Consider the following 12807-nt stretch of genomic DNA (forward strand, 5'->3'; position numbering starts at 1 on the left):
ACGGCTCCCGACGCAGCTGTCTCTGGCGCAGCCGGAGCGGGAGCATCAACGAGGCGAGCTGCCCCACGGAGCAGACGCGGCTGTCCAGCCAGGCCAGCATGGGGGACGACGAGGAGGACGACGACGACGAGGAGGAGGCCGGGCCGCCGCCACCCTACCACGACGCCCTCTACTTCCCTGTCCTCATCGTGCACCGGCAGGAGGGGTGTCTGGGCCACAGCCACCGGCCACTGCACCGCCATGGCTCCTGCGTAGAAACCTCACTGTGACCTCCGGCCCCTGGACAGGTCAGGCCCGCCGTCCTCCTGCCTGCCCCTCGCTGACTGAGCTCCCTGCGTGTAGCAGGGGCAGTCACGAAGGTGACTGAAGCTGGGTGGGCACGGTGGGGGTCGGGTGGAAGGGGGCAGGCGATGTGTGAGGGACAGACCCCTGGGGCAGAGACCCCACCTTCCCTGTACATAAAGGGACAGATGGTAGGAGGGGGTGGGGTTCCGGAGGACCCCCCCCCCCCCCGCAGACTTGTCTCTTTCAGTCCCGTCCCGGTTCCTGAATCCCTAAGGGGTATCTCCCCTTCTTACACGCACATTCGAGATTTCCGTCCAGCCTTCTGGATCTTCTGACTGTTATGTGGCAACTGTGCTGTGGGACCCGCTTGGGCCTTATCTCCAGTTAGAGGCCCTCGCTGTGCAGCTGGGGAGGTTTAGAGGCTGTGGGGAAGTGAAACTGGGGCTTTCCTTCCTCCCATGCCTTGCCCTACGGGGCCTCTCTCTATTGAGGGGGTGGTGGTTTGGCGGGCTTCAGGGCTGCATCCGGCCAGCTAATGAATTCAGTGGGTCCGAGGTAGGGGCCAGGTGTAGCCCCAATAGCCATCTCAAAACGTGGAAATGTTGCTATCCTCTTCTTGGCGCTGGCCCCAAAGATCGGGGTTTCCTTTCTGCCCCTCCCTCCACTGTTGTTTGTCTCTCTGGGCCCCCAGGAGTCCTGGTCCTTTGGGGACTGTGCTTGCCACACAAATGTCCCTCCCACTCTATCCCTGGCTCTGAGTAACTGTGGCCAGCGCAGAGAGAGGAGGCACATGCAGTGGGTGGGGCATCTCAGTCCTTTCCCTAAACTCAGCCTCCTCCCCTGGAGGAGGTGGGGTCAGCACCCCAGGATGGTGACGGTGCCCTTCTGAGAGGGCACTCCCTGACACCCTGAAAGGTGGCCAAGGCGAGTGAGTAATTGGGGAGAGCAGGGAGACAGACCTGGAAGGCAACAGGAGCCATGGAAGCAGGTGGGAGAGGAGAGAGGACGGAGAGGAGAGAGGACGGAGAGTAGAATGAAAGGGCCATTAGAGGTGGGGGTGCGCCTTGGTGCCCCAAGACTGGTGGGTAGGAATGGAAGGTGGTCGTCTCCACACATTCCTCCACAGGGCTGAGGATGTCACAGCCCCAGTTGGAGAAATCCTCTCTTTCAGTGGCAGTACAGAGGCAGGAATTCTCTAAATCTTGCCCAACCCCTCTGTCCTCTATCCCTGAGCTCTGCTGTGTGTCTCAGGGTCTTGGAAGGGGCATCCTGGCACCATCCTGGGGTGCTGACCCCACTTCCTGTTTCCCCAAAGCTCCCCCACGCCCACTGCCCCATCCCCGTGTGCTTCAGTGTGCATGTCTGTGTACAACCTCCTGCCCTCCAAACTCCTCTGGCTAAAGTTTTCCCAGCTGGTTTAGCGCCCAGGGATTAAGCTTACATTTCAAGCTGGAGAGGATAAATTTTGAGCCATCAACATTACTCATCCCCGATGCTTCTCACTTCACCGGGCCATCAGAGCCACTCCTCCCTCCTCTTCAGCCTAGCCAGGCCTGTGCCCACCATGGGTGTGGCCTCCACCCTATGCAACATCTCTGGCTCCTCTTCCTTCCTTCCTGGGGAAAGTGGGAGGCACAGATTGTGGGGACACCCAGCCTGGCCCTCAGCCCTTCAGATACTGAGCTTTACTTTCAAGTGGAGATGGCTGAGTGGGAAGGGAGAGGAGGCTGGAGAAGAGGCGGCTTGGCAGGAGGGAACAGTGGCCCGCTCAGTTCCCCTGGGTAGCAGTGCCCACCTGCTGCCAGCACGGAATCCATCTAGACCCTGAGTCTGTGCTCCTTGGGAGCCTGGCGGTTAGAGCACCCGTCTTTCCTCTGAATGGACATCTGTGAGGCACAGGTGGTGAGCTGTGGCCTCAGGCCCCAGTTCTTGGCCAACTGGCACCTGGATGTTATGTCCTCGTGTGGGGGCAGCCTGGAGGAGGGAGGAACTCAGCTCTTCCTCCCTCGGGCCTGTTCCTGAGACAAAACCCGAGGTGGGAAGGGAGGAAGTGGGGGGGCTCCTATTATTTTTGCCTGTTTTGACCATCTCTGTCTAGGTCTTCTCACACAGACAGCCTCACCTCCCACACGTACAGACTTAGAGAGAAACCGATTCTTTGGTCTATTTTCTTGGTAGCTTTACTGATTGCCAGGGAAAACGAAAACCAGAAAATTAATTAATCTCTAAAATTAAACTTTACACTGAATGTTCTTGTTTCTCTAATTAGAACCTCTGCTAGCAGCTGTGGCTATGTACACACACACACACACACACACTCACACCTACACATTTGCACTCCAGAACTGTCAGAGGGTGTCAGGCACGGACAGACTGTAGGTGGCCCGGACAGGCACTCACGTGCAGTCACTCCCAAGCTCCCTTTGGTGCTCTGTTCAGCTCTTGCTGGTTAGGAGGAGTCTCTAGAGAGCAGGTACCCTGAGGCTGTGGGTGCGAACCACTACCCATCCTTTGGGAAAAAGAGTGGGGAGGTTCTGGGTGCCTTGGTCTGAGGGGGCTGTGGGCTGGGGCTCAGCCTGTGCCCATCAGTCAGGTCCTCTCTTGGCTTCCAAGGGTTGATGTAATTCCTGTGGGTGTGGCCCTAGGGCTGGGCAGCCACTGAGTGATGGAGACTCATGGAGGGTGCCTCTGAGATTGTGTGTGTCCTGGGGACAAGGGCTTGTGGGGTGAGCTGGGCCTGCCTGGGGAGAAGACAGGTCTGTGTCAATTGGGTGCATCACACTGTGGCCTTTCTGTTGTGAATTTTCAAGCGCAAAGATTGTACAAATCAAACTGGTGGATAATAAAGTTGCAACGACTCACTGACTTCCTTTCCCAGTGTGGCACTTCCCCACCATCTCTGCCTCCCCTGAGCGACTCTATGGGGCGGCCACTGGGTCTAAGCGCCCCTTGTCATCTGTTTTCTTTTCCCCAGGTTTGGAGGGTGGAAGTCTGGTTAAGGGATGGCATGGCCTTTAGAACTGGATCACTTAAAGCAGAGTCAAACAAGAGGGAGGTGCTATCTGCAGGGCTGAGGGAGGAAGAACTAGGCGAAGCTTTGCTGTAGCCAGAGGAAAGAGAGAGGGAGGAAGGAAAGATTGAAGAGTGGAAGATTTTGAAGGCCAAGAGGTCCAGGGACTGTTAAGTAGGCGGGAGGATGGGCTGCCCCTGGGGGAGTCAGGGCAGATACAGTCTCAAGGTTCTGTCTGCCTTCCATTTCTGGAAGAAGTTGGGCATTTCAGACTTCAGTCATACCCCTCCGGGGGTGTGGGGCCAGGGTACAGCAGCATACTTCTTCTTCCCCTTTCCCAGGCCCTCCCCTCTGTCTGTATCCACACAATCCTTGATCCCTCACCCCAGTCATATTCAAATGGTGTCCTACCCACTGCTCCTTCCCACCATGGCCCCCTCAGCAGTGTGACATTCTGAGGCAGACATGGCAGAGGCATAGCCCAGGTCTACTCATTGCCCCACCCTGTCCTCCTCCTACCCCTCAGGGTTCTCAGGATCCTTGGTCATGAAGTGGCTGGGATTCAAGGCCCGCTGACGTGCTGCCTCACGGTTGACGTTGAGGGCCTGGCTGATAAGGTACTCGCTCTCCTGGGCTACGTCTGATAGGCGCAGGTCAAACTGCAGGAGGGTCCTGTTGTCTGACATGCCGTCCAAGAGCTGCTTTCCGCCATCCTGGGAGAAGGGCCAGAGGAAGAGGTCTTTTTTACCTTTTACCACTACCCAGGGTTACACACAATCTACATACCTAGGTATAGAGACTCACAGACCAATCGACTTGTGCATCGCACTGACATCTTCTTTGGGGTTCTAGCCTACTCTGTGCCATAAAAAAAAGTGGTGCTCAAAACTCAATTGATTTTTCAACCCCAGTAGTTTGCAAACATGACTCTTAAGCAGTGACAGTCATTCCATTCCTCTGGCTCAGCCATGGGTAAGTGAGATAAATCTGGCTAAGGTGTGAGGAGTAAGCTCAGAGGGGGTGACTTTTGGAAAGACCCTCCTGACTCTGAAAAGAGTGTTGAGGTGGGGAGGGGGTTGTTCTCGCTCTGCTTGCCTCCAGGCATGGCCCTACCTGGGCACAGTGGCCTCACAGGACCATGGGAACACCAAGAGGCCCCTGCACGTGGCTGGGGTGAGCGGAGTAGGGGATACCATCCCCTGACCCCCTGTACCCTGGGGTTTTCTAGTTATGGCCATAGTGAATCTCCTTGCTGGCTAAGCTTTTGGTAGCCAGGAGCACTCCCGTCCCCATACTTCATTTCCCCAAGGGATTGGGTGTTTGAGTGAGGACATTTCTCTTGGGGGGTTAGTAGAGGATGCAGGTCCTACACAGAGGGTCTTCCTTCTAGTCCTCCCTCTACTGGTTAGGGGTGGACCAGGCCCAATGTGAAAGAACTTTATTTTGGAGGGCAGGGTGCTGCTGGTCTATGGTTGTGACCCAACAGAGTGAGCAACGTCAAATTGATGGGCTACAGAGCATTTAAAAAAATGAAACAGGGGCCTTCCTGGTGGCGTGGAGGTTAAAGTCTCAGCACTATCAAGCCACTGCAGCATGAGTTTGATCCCAACCAGGGAGGAGACCCACATAGCATGGCAGACCACTGTTGTCTTGCCCACTACTCCCCTCAGGAGTGCATTTCAGTCAGTCTGCCTCTTCTGCTCCCCACTCTGTCTCTGGTGAAGCCTCTTACTTCTGGCCTACACCCCAGTTCTTCTATGCATAAATTAGTAAAATAAATCTTAAAAAAACGAAATAGTAGGGCCCTCCCTGGTGGCGCAGCGGGTTAAAGCACAGCACTGAGAAGCTAAAGCCACTTCTGTGTGAGTTCAATCCCTGCCTGCCCCGGAGGTGACCACATGGTTTGGCAAACCTCTCCTGACCTGCCCACTGCTCCCCTCAGCAGTGTACTTCGACGATTTGCCTGTTCTGCCCCCCACTCTGTCTCTGGTGAAGCCTCTCGCCGCCCCTGAGCCTCTGGCCTGTACCCCAGTTCTGTATGCACAAATAAATAAATCTAAAAAAAAAATAGCAGCATATAAAGGAAAATGTCAGCATATAGCATGAAGCAGTAAGGCAATTCTCAATTACATTATATTGATATAGTTGTGATCACTAGGTATTTGTGTAAGTTGCATTTCTTACTCTATAAGTTGACCACAAAAGTTCGAAAGACATTGTCCAATAGAAAGGACCAAACTTGGCATTAGTTCTGGGTTTGAATCACTGCTATGGCACCTTCTATTACTGGATGTTCATAGGAACTCACTGACTTCTCTGAAACTCAATTTTCCATCTCTAAGTGGGCTTATAATATGCATCTCTCTCTGCATAATTTAGGATTAAAGGAACACCTTTAATTCAGCGAGTGAATGTTGTGTATGCCTAGCATAGACTAGAGAACCCTTTGTAATAGTAACAGCCAGCAATTTCTGAGGACATACCCAGTAACTGCAACAATTCATTGCTTTCAGATCCTCCCAGTTACAATACTTATTAGATACTATTATTACTCCCATTTTACAGATGAGAAAATAGAGGCCCCGAAAAGATTAAATAACCTGACAAGCACTAACTGCCAGAGGTGGATTGGAACCTGGTAAAGTCTGTGATTTTACTGCAGCTACCCTGTGGCAGCAGGACTCCATCTCCAGCCCCCAGCCCCCAGAGCCTCTCCCTAGCCCCACCTGTCACAGAAGTGGTGACTCACCAGCCCAATGTGATTGCAAGATAGGTTGATGCTGGTGAGTGTGGTGTTGACGGAAAGCACCTGGGAGAAGGTGGAGGCGGTGGGCTCAGATAGCTCATTGCCCCCGAGATGCAGTGTGGTGAGGCACTTGTTGGTCTGCAGGGCATGGGCGAGTGCCTGGCCACCCTCATCCTCGATGCAGTTGAGGCGCAGGTTGAGGGAAATGAGGTTGGTGTTGTGCGCCAGGGCGTGAGCCAGTGACTGTGCGCCAGATGCGCGCACCTGGTTGTTGGCCAGGTTGAGCACACGCAGGCGGCTGTGGCTCAGCAGCTTGGCGGCCGCACGTGCTCCACGGTCCCCGATGAGGTTGTGTGACAGGTCCAGCTCCTCAATGGCTGGGTGGTCCAGGAGACTTCGAATTAGGATGCGTGACTTGTCGTCGTCCACCTTGCTTCGGGTTAACTTGAAGATCTGTGGGCAGGTAGAGGGTGTACAGTGCCTGGCAGAGTCACAGGAAGGCCTGAGAGTCTGCTCACCTGGTAGTGGCTACCTGGTTGGCTCTGCCTAGCATGGCAGAGTGGTTCAGAAATGGTGGCGGGGCGAAGGCTACCACTGATGGAGATAAGATGATGTGCTGGGCATGCTGCTAGGGTCTTTCACAATCCTCAGCTCCAGGCTGAGCATCCCGGTGAGGCAGACCGTTCTGTACGCTTTATAGGTAGATGTGGAGCGGAGGCTTAGGGTACTTACATCTTCTGCCCAAGTCACACCATGCTAAAGCTGCAGAGGCGGGTTCTGATCTGGGTCTCTTATCCCTGTCTGCCCCAGCCCCTCACTGCACCCTGCTCAGGTGGCTTAGGTTGACCAGGACAAGGAGAGGAACCCTTTGAAGGATATTGACAGGGAGAAACAGGAAGTAGATGGGATGAAGGAAGAAAGAAAGGAGATAGGACTCGAACTGGGGATGGGGACCCCCCCCTTCCTTTCCTTCTCACTGTCGTCTCTTCCCTTTTTTGGGAGCCCTCTGAGAGTCTGGCATCTCCATGCTTTCCCTGTGCTTCAGCTCTCTCCTTTCTTTACATTCCTCCGGCTGACACAGTCTCTGGCCCCTACGGTTATTTCATTGCTTCTGTCTGGCAAAGCTCCAATCCTGGATCAACCCCACGCTCTCATTTTCTGTGTCTGTGCCCATATCAGTATAAGTGTGTCCCAAATATTTTTGGTGGAAGAGGGGGAGCCTGCTAGGAACTCAGAGGGAGGAAGAACTCAGAGGGAGGACACAGCATTATATGATGGAACTGGCTGAATTGGCTGATGGTTCCTTTGTGTGCCAGTTCAACTCTCCTCTCTGCCTAAGACACCTGCTCATAAACTATAACTCTCCAGCTTCCAAAAATCTCAGGGGACCACCCTACGATCTCTTTTCAGAAGGTAAGTCTCCTCCTGCCTTCCCAGACAGTGAATGGGACCCCTCACGTTTCTAACAACACTCCCACTGCTGCCCACCACATCCCTTCTCCCCTCTGCTCAAAGCCAGATACATGTGGGTCCTGGGTCCCACCCCTTCTGCCTTCTCAAGAACAATCTTTGGTCACTGAACCTGTGTCTCTCTCCTGTATTCTGCCTCTTTCTTGTAATTGACTTAAAACACATGCAAGCTTTTTTTTTTTTTTTTTTAAGAAAAATCAAGTGCATTGCTTTTTGTTCCACCTTTCCCTTTCTTCATAGTTAAGTTCTTCAGAAAGTTGATCATAGTCTCCCCATTGCCTTGTGCTTTTTGTTCCACCTTTCCCTTTCTTCATAGTTAAGTTCTTCAGAAAGTTGATCATAGTGCTCCCCACTATATCCACAAGCCACTCCAATTTGGCTCCCGCTTCTGGCCTTGCACTGACCCAGCTCCTCAATGACCTCCATGGGTGCCAGATCCGGTCCTCAGCTCCACCCCACCCATTTCTGTTCACTCCTTGAAATGCCCCTCCTCCCTGGGCTCCAAGATATAACGCTGTGTGGCCCTTTTCTTCCTCCCTCTGAGTTCCTGGCAGGCTCCCCCTCTTCCACCAAAGATATTTGGGACACACTTATACTAAAAAGTTGCTTGTCATGTATCTGAAATTTAAATTTAACTGGGCGTCCTGTATTTTTATTTGCTAAATATGGCAACCTTATCCCAGTTGCAAGTTCATGTTTGTAGCTGCTGATTAGTGCCTTTTATCCCTTCAGACAGCACAAATGGTATAATTTTGCTCATTGTTGAGTCTTCAGCACCTCCAACGGGGCCTGGAGTGCAGATGTTTGTTGGTTGAATAAAAGGCTGGTGAACCGGGAAGGCCTTGTTCATCTCTACAACCCCAGAACCCAGATTGGTGCATGGGCATGAAAAGACTTATGGTCAGTGAATGAGCAGGAAATCTGGGAGGAAGATGGCGACAGAGTAGTAATGTGAGGGGAGAGGTTAACCAGGGAACCGCTGGGATGGGGGGCGGGGAAGCAGGCGGGCAGGCAGGTGGTACCTTGAGGGTGTGGCACGCCTTGATGGTGGCTGCCAGTGAGTGGCAATCACGGTATGTGAAGAGGAAGAGGTTCCACTCAAAGTTCATGCCACAGTCCTTAACTCCATACACTAGGTCCAGCTCCTCCAGATGGCTCAGGCCAGCCACCAGATTACCCAGTTGGTAGTGGTCGGTGACGAGCTCTTCCATGTCCCCCTCGCTGCCAGAGTCAGACTGGTCCCCACTGCGGGGTGGAGGCGGTAGCTGAACGGGAGGGAGGAACTGCTGCACACAGAGTCTGCGCACGTAATTCCTGCACAGAGGCAGCAGGTCCAGGATCACTGCGGGGTCCGTGATGTTTGGGATGAAGTGCTCCAGCAGGTTCTCCAGGTGCCGCTCGAAGAACATGCGCTTCCAGCTGTTGCCGTACATGGCCACGTGACACACCTCCCAGCGTTTGGAGCAGCAGCGGCGCCAGTAATTCTCGTCTTGGATCAGATTGGCAGTCACGGTTAGCGGCAGGTCGGGTGACAGGAGGTTCAGGACCTTCTGCTGGTGCTTGGGGAGCAGCTGCTTCAGGATAGGATTGTCTGTGGGAACAGTGGGAAGAAAGCACTTTTGGGGTGTTGGGGACTCCAGGACACCATCCTCTGGTCCAGGCCTGCTTGCGGGCAGTACGGAGAGGGAAAACCCTCTTCTGCCCTCAGGGTACTCCAGTCTGAGAGGGGAGACATCTTTTTCTCAGAGAGGGCCACTCTGAGTGGGGAAGACAGCCACGACCCTGGTCCCTGCCTGAGGGTGGGCCATCAGCGTCTGGTCTCAGGGAGCTCCCAGTCTGAGCAAGACTCTCAGACCCAGCCCTCTGTGATCCCTTAGTCTGACAGAGGAGTAGCCCCTGACTTCAGAGGTTTCAGAATCAATTTGATTTCATTCACTAAGTGCTGTGTATGCTGGCGTGAACAACATAGAGAAAGCTGCACCCTCTGAGGGGAAAGAGATAACACGCAAGTTACACAAATCCATTACAACCTGAGTGGTAATTTAGGTGCTGTAGGCAAAATAATAATCTGGGAGAGCTACGCATCTGGTCGAAGAGACTGTCAACTGGTCTGTAAAGAAGGAACGTTTACAGAGCAAACGGGTACAGACAACTCAAGGATCTACCACAAGGCCCGCCCTTGTGGCACAGCGGGTTAAAGTGCAGCACTGTGAAGCTATCCGCAGCCACGGCAGCATGGAGCTGGATCCCAGCCAGGGAGCTGACCCACATGGCGTGGCAGACCGCTCCTGTCTCTCCCACTGCTCCCCTCAGCAGTGTATTTTGGTACATCTGCCTGTTCTGCTGCCCACTATGTCTCTGGTGAATCTTCTCACCCCCTGCAACTCTGACGTGTATCCCAGTTCCTGTATGCATAAATATAAATAAATAAATCTTTCAAAAAAAAAAAAAAAAGGATCTACCACAGCAGAAAGACTAGGAGAACGGAGAATGGAGGGCATTCAACCATGGAGGGCTTTCTGGAGGAGGAGGCAGGCAAACTTTGGGTTGGGTTTTGCTGAAGAGAGTGGGAACGGTGAGAGAGCACAGGCCTGGGAATGGATCCAGTAGGAGAAACTGCCTTGGCCCCAGGAGAGGGAAGGGAAGTGTTCACGGGGATGAGAACACAGTCAGAGGACAGGTGCAGCCCCGGGAGTCCCCACCTGCCCTTCCCCACTTCCCCCATTCTCCCTCCTCCCCAGGGACAGACTTACTCTGGAAGTTCTTGACGATGTGTTGAATGCAGAGCTCTGTGAGGAGGGGCACTATGGCCAGCGACCATTCCTCATCTTCAGCGATGATCCTGCGCATCCAGCGTGTTTTAGAATTTGGAGTTTTGGGCTTTGTTTGGGATTGGATGTTCCTCGAGGACCATGCACCTAAACCAGAAGGTTGACCTGCTGCGGAGGACTTTTCCAGCATGGAGGCCGAGGAGCGGCTGGGCCCGGATACTGATAGGTTGCGAGGTTCCTGCATGCTGGGGTCTGGTGACCGAGGACCAGTGGTCCCTTGGTGGTGGCTTCGTAATGGGAATTCTCACCCACTGGCCATTCCTTAGTCCTGATGGAAGTCTGGAGGAAGATGGGGTGGGGGTGGAGAGTTATGTGAGAGGGTCTTAGTGGGCAACTACCAAGATGGATGGCAGGGTGGTCATTAGCAGTTTGTTCTCAGCGGAAGGGAGGGTAACACATGCCAAGAAGATGATGGGGGGGTGAATAAAAGAATGCCCCCGAAGAGGCATTACATGTGACTATAATAAGGAATATTCTATCGTGACACGTGACTATAATAAGGAATAGCCCCAAATTTGAATATAATAACAGTAGTCCTTGTTTATCTGAGGTTTCAATTTCCATGGTTTCAGTTTTGTGCTGTCAACTGCAGTCCAAAAATACTCCATGCAATAAGATGTTTTAAGAGCTAGAGACTGCATTCGTGTAACCATATATTGTTCTAACTGCTCTGCTTTATTATTACTCGGCAGTGTCTTGCTGTGCCTTAATTTGTAAATTAAACTTCATCATAGGGATGTGGGAATAGGAAAAAAATATATAGGGCTCAGTACTGTCTGTGGTTTCAGGCATGTACTGGGAGTCTTGGAAGGTGTTGCCTGAGAATGAGGGGGTGATTGTCATAGCCACAGAGTATAAAGCAATTGCGCTATGTCAGGCGCTTTCTCCTGTTTATTCTTTCTGCATGTGAACACATTTAATCTTCACAAGAGCCTTTTGTATAGGAGCACGTGTTATTCCGATTCTTCTGGTGTGAAATTGAAGCACAGAGATTCACTGACTTGCCCACCCTCACACAGCTTATGACTAACAAGGACAGATGCAAACTCACTATACAAATCTAGTTTATACATCTGATCCTCCATTGCACTGTCCCCAAAGGGCAAAGGGGCCAGGGTCTGTACTACCAAAGACTGAGGTGTAAAAAGGTTCAGTTCCAAGGAGCTCCCCTCACTAAGGACAGGACAGCCAACTGCCTGACTTGGAGGATGGGTTGAGAGCAGCAGTGCCCAACAAAAATAATGCAAGCCGAAGTGAAGCCATGCACGCTATTTTAAACTTTCTAGTGCCCACATTAAAAAAGTAAAGTGAAACACTAAAATAGTCCCTTGTGTTCCCTTCTCTCAATCTTTACCTCTCCTCAACCTTTCTCTGTACCTCCTCCAACCTTAGCCCCCTGAATAACAGCTTTCAAGGGTTAGTTTTTAAGTTTGTCTTTACCTGACCCTTAATTGAGTTACTATGTATTATACACATTAGTGGTACAGTCCCATATTTATCTTTCTTTTATTGACTTACTTCACTTACCAGTTCCATCCATATTAGTGCAAATGGCATCAGTTTATCTGTTGCAATTACTGAGTAATAGTGTACTGTGTATGCACATATATATACATGTATAATATGTGTATATGTATACATGTATGTATTTCTATACCATATCTTCTTGATCCATTCACCTGTTTTATGGGCAGTTAGGTTGTTTCCACAATTTGGCTATAGTAAATAGTGCCGCAATAAGCACAAGTGTCAATTTCCTTTTGAAAAAAAAAAATTAAAGCGAAACAGATGAGATTCATTTGACATTTAACCCAAGAGGACCAAGATCACATAGAAATGATGACTGAGATATTACTTATGTTTTCATACCTAGCAAGCCGTCAAAATCCGATGACTTAATAGCCATGCCTAGTGGCCACTGTTTTGGGCAGTGCAGGCCGAGAGGGGAAGAGTGGCGGGCCCAGAGAGGTGCCAGCGTTTCCCTCCCCTCTGTGCTCTGGGCGCCCTCCTTGCCAGTCAGTGTCCCTGAAGTCTTCCTAGTTGTCCCAGGCTCCCAGCATTCCAGACGGCAGCGGGAAGGCGTGGGAGGTGAAAAGGCAGCTAAATCTGGGGCTGGAGACAAGACAGAGGATGTGTCTGGGGACACCCCCCCATTCTTATCCTTGAAACTCTTGCTGGGGGGGGGGGGGCTCAAGCCCGGAGACTGCAGGTGGGAGTGGGACTGCTTAGAGCCAGCGGCTCCTGCAGGCAGTTTCCTCTCAGATCTCTACCCCGTGTCTGTGCGCTGTGTAGTGGCCGGTGGGAAGGAACACTCTGAACCAGCAAAGGTGTCCTTGGCAGATGGAGGGGGCCAGATGGTGCTCCCCAGCCCGCAGGCATCTCAAGGAGGAAGAGCCTGACTGGTGTGTGTGTGTGTGTGTGTGTGTGTGTGTGTGTGTGTGTGTGTGTGTGTGTGTGTGTGTGTG

The 12807-nt window shown here is 52.2% G+C and overlaps 2 protein-coding genes across 2 annotated transcripts in view; one reads left to right on the forward strand and one right to left on the reverse strand.

Moving 5' to 3' along the window:
- Nucleotides 1-353, forward strand: part of TMEM151B (transmembrane protein 151B) — a 3937-nt gene extending 3584 nt beyond the window's left edge. Inside the window, exon 3 of the mRNA XM_004674018.2 lies at nucleotides 3-353. Within this exon, the coding sequence (XP_004674075.1) occupies nucleotides 3-269 (267 nt within the window). The 3' untranslated portion in view covers nucleotides 270-353. The remainder of the gene's footprint in view (nucleotides 1-2) is intronic.
- A 2976-nt stretch (nucleotides 354-3329) lies between these two features.
- TCTE1 (t-complex-associated-testis-expressed 1) lies at nucleotides 3330-10530 on the reverse strand. Its single transcript, XM_004674019.2, has 4 exons — nucleotides 10265-10530; nucleotides 8534-9102; nucleotides 6045-6494; nucleotides 3330-4008 (listed from the first exon to the last, which is right to left on the reverse strand). Exons 1-4 carry the CDS (start codon nucleotides 10524-10526, stop codon nucleotides 3811-3813), a joined length of 1479 nt encoding a protein of 492 aa, XP_004674076.1. The 5' UTR covers nucleotides 10527-10530; the 3' UTR covers nucleotides 3330-3810.
- Between the last annotated feature and the right edge of the window lie 2277 nt (nucleotides 10531-12807).

The sequence above is a fragment of the Condylura cristata genome, unplaced genomic scaffold (assembly GCF_000260355.1).
Source record: "Condylura cristata isolate star-nosed mole 26May11 unplaced genomic scaffold, ConCri1.0 scaffold00001, whole genome shotgun sequence".
Lineage (NCBI taxonomy): Eukaryota > Metazoa > Chordata > Mammalia > Eulipotyphla > Talpidae > Condylura > Condylura cristata.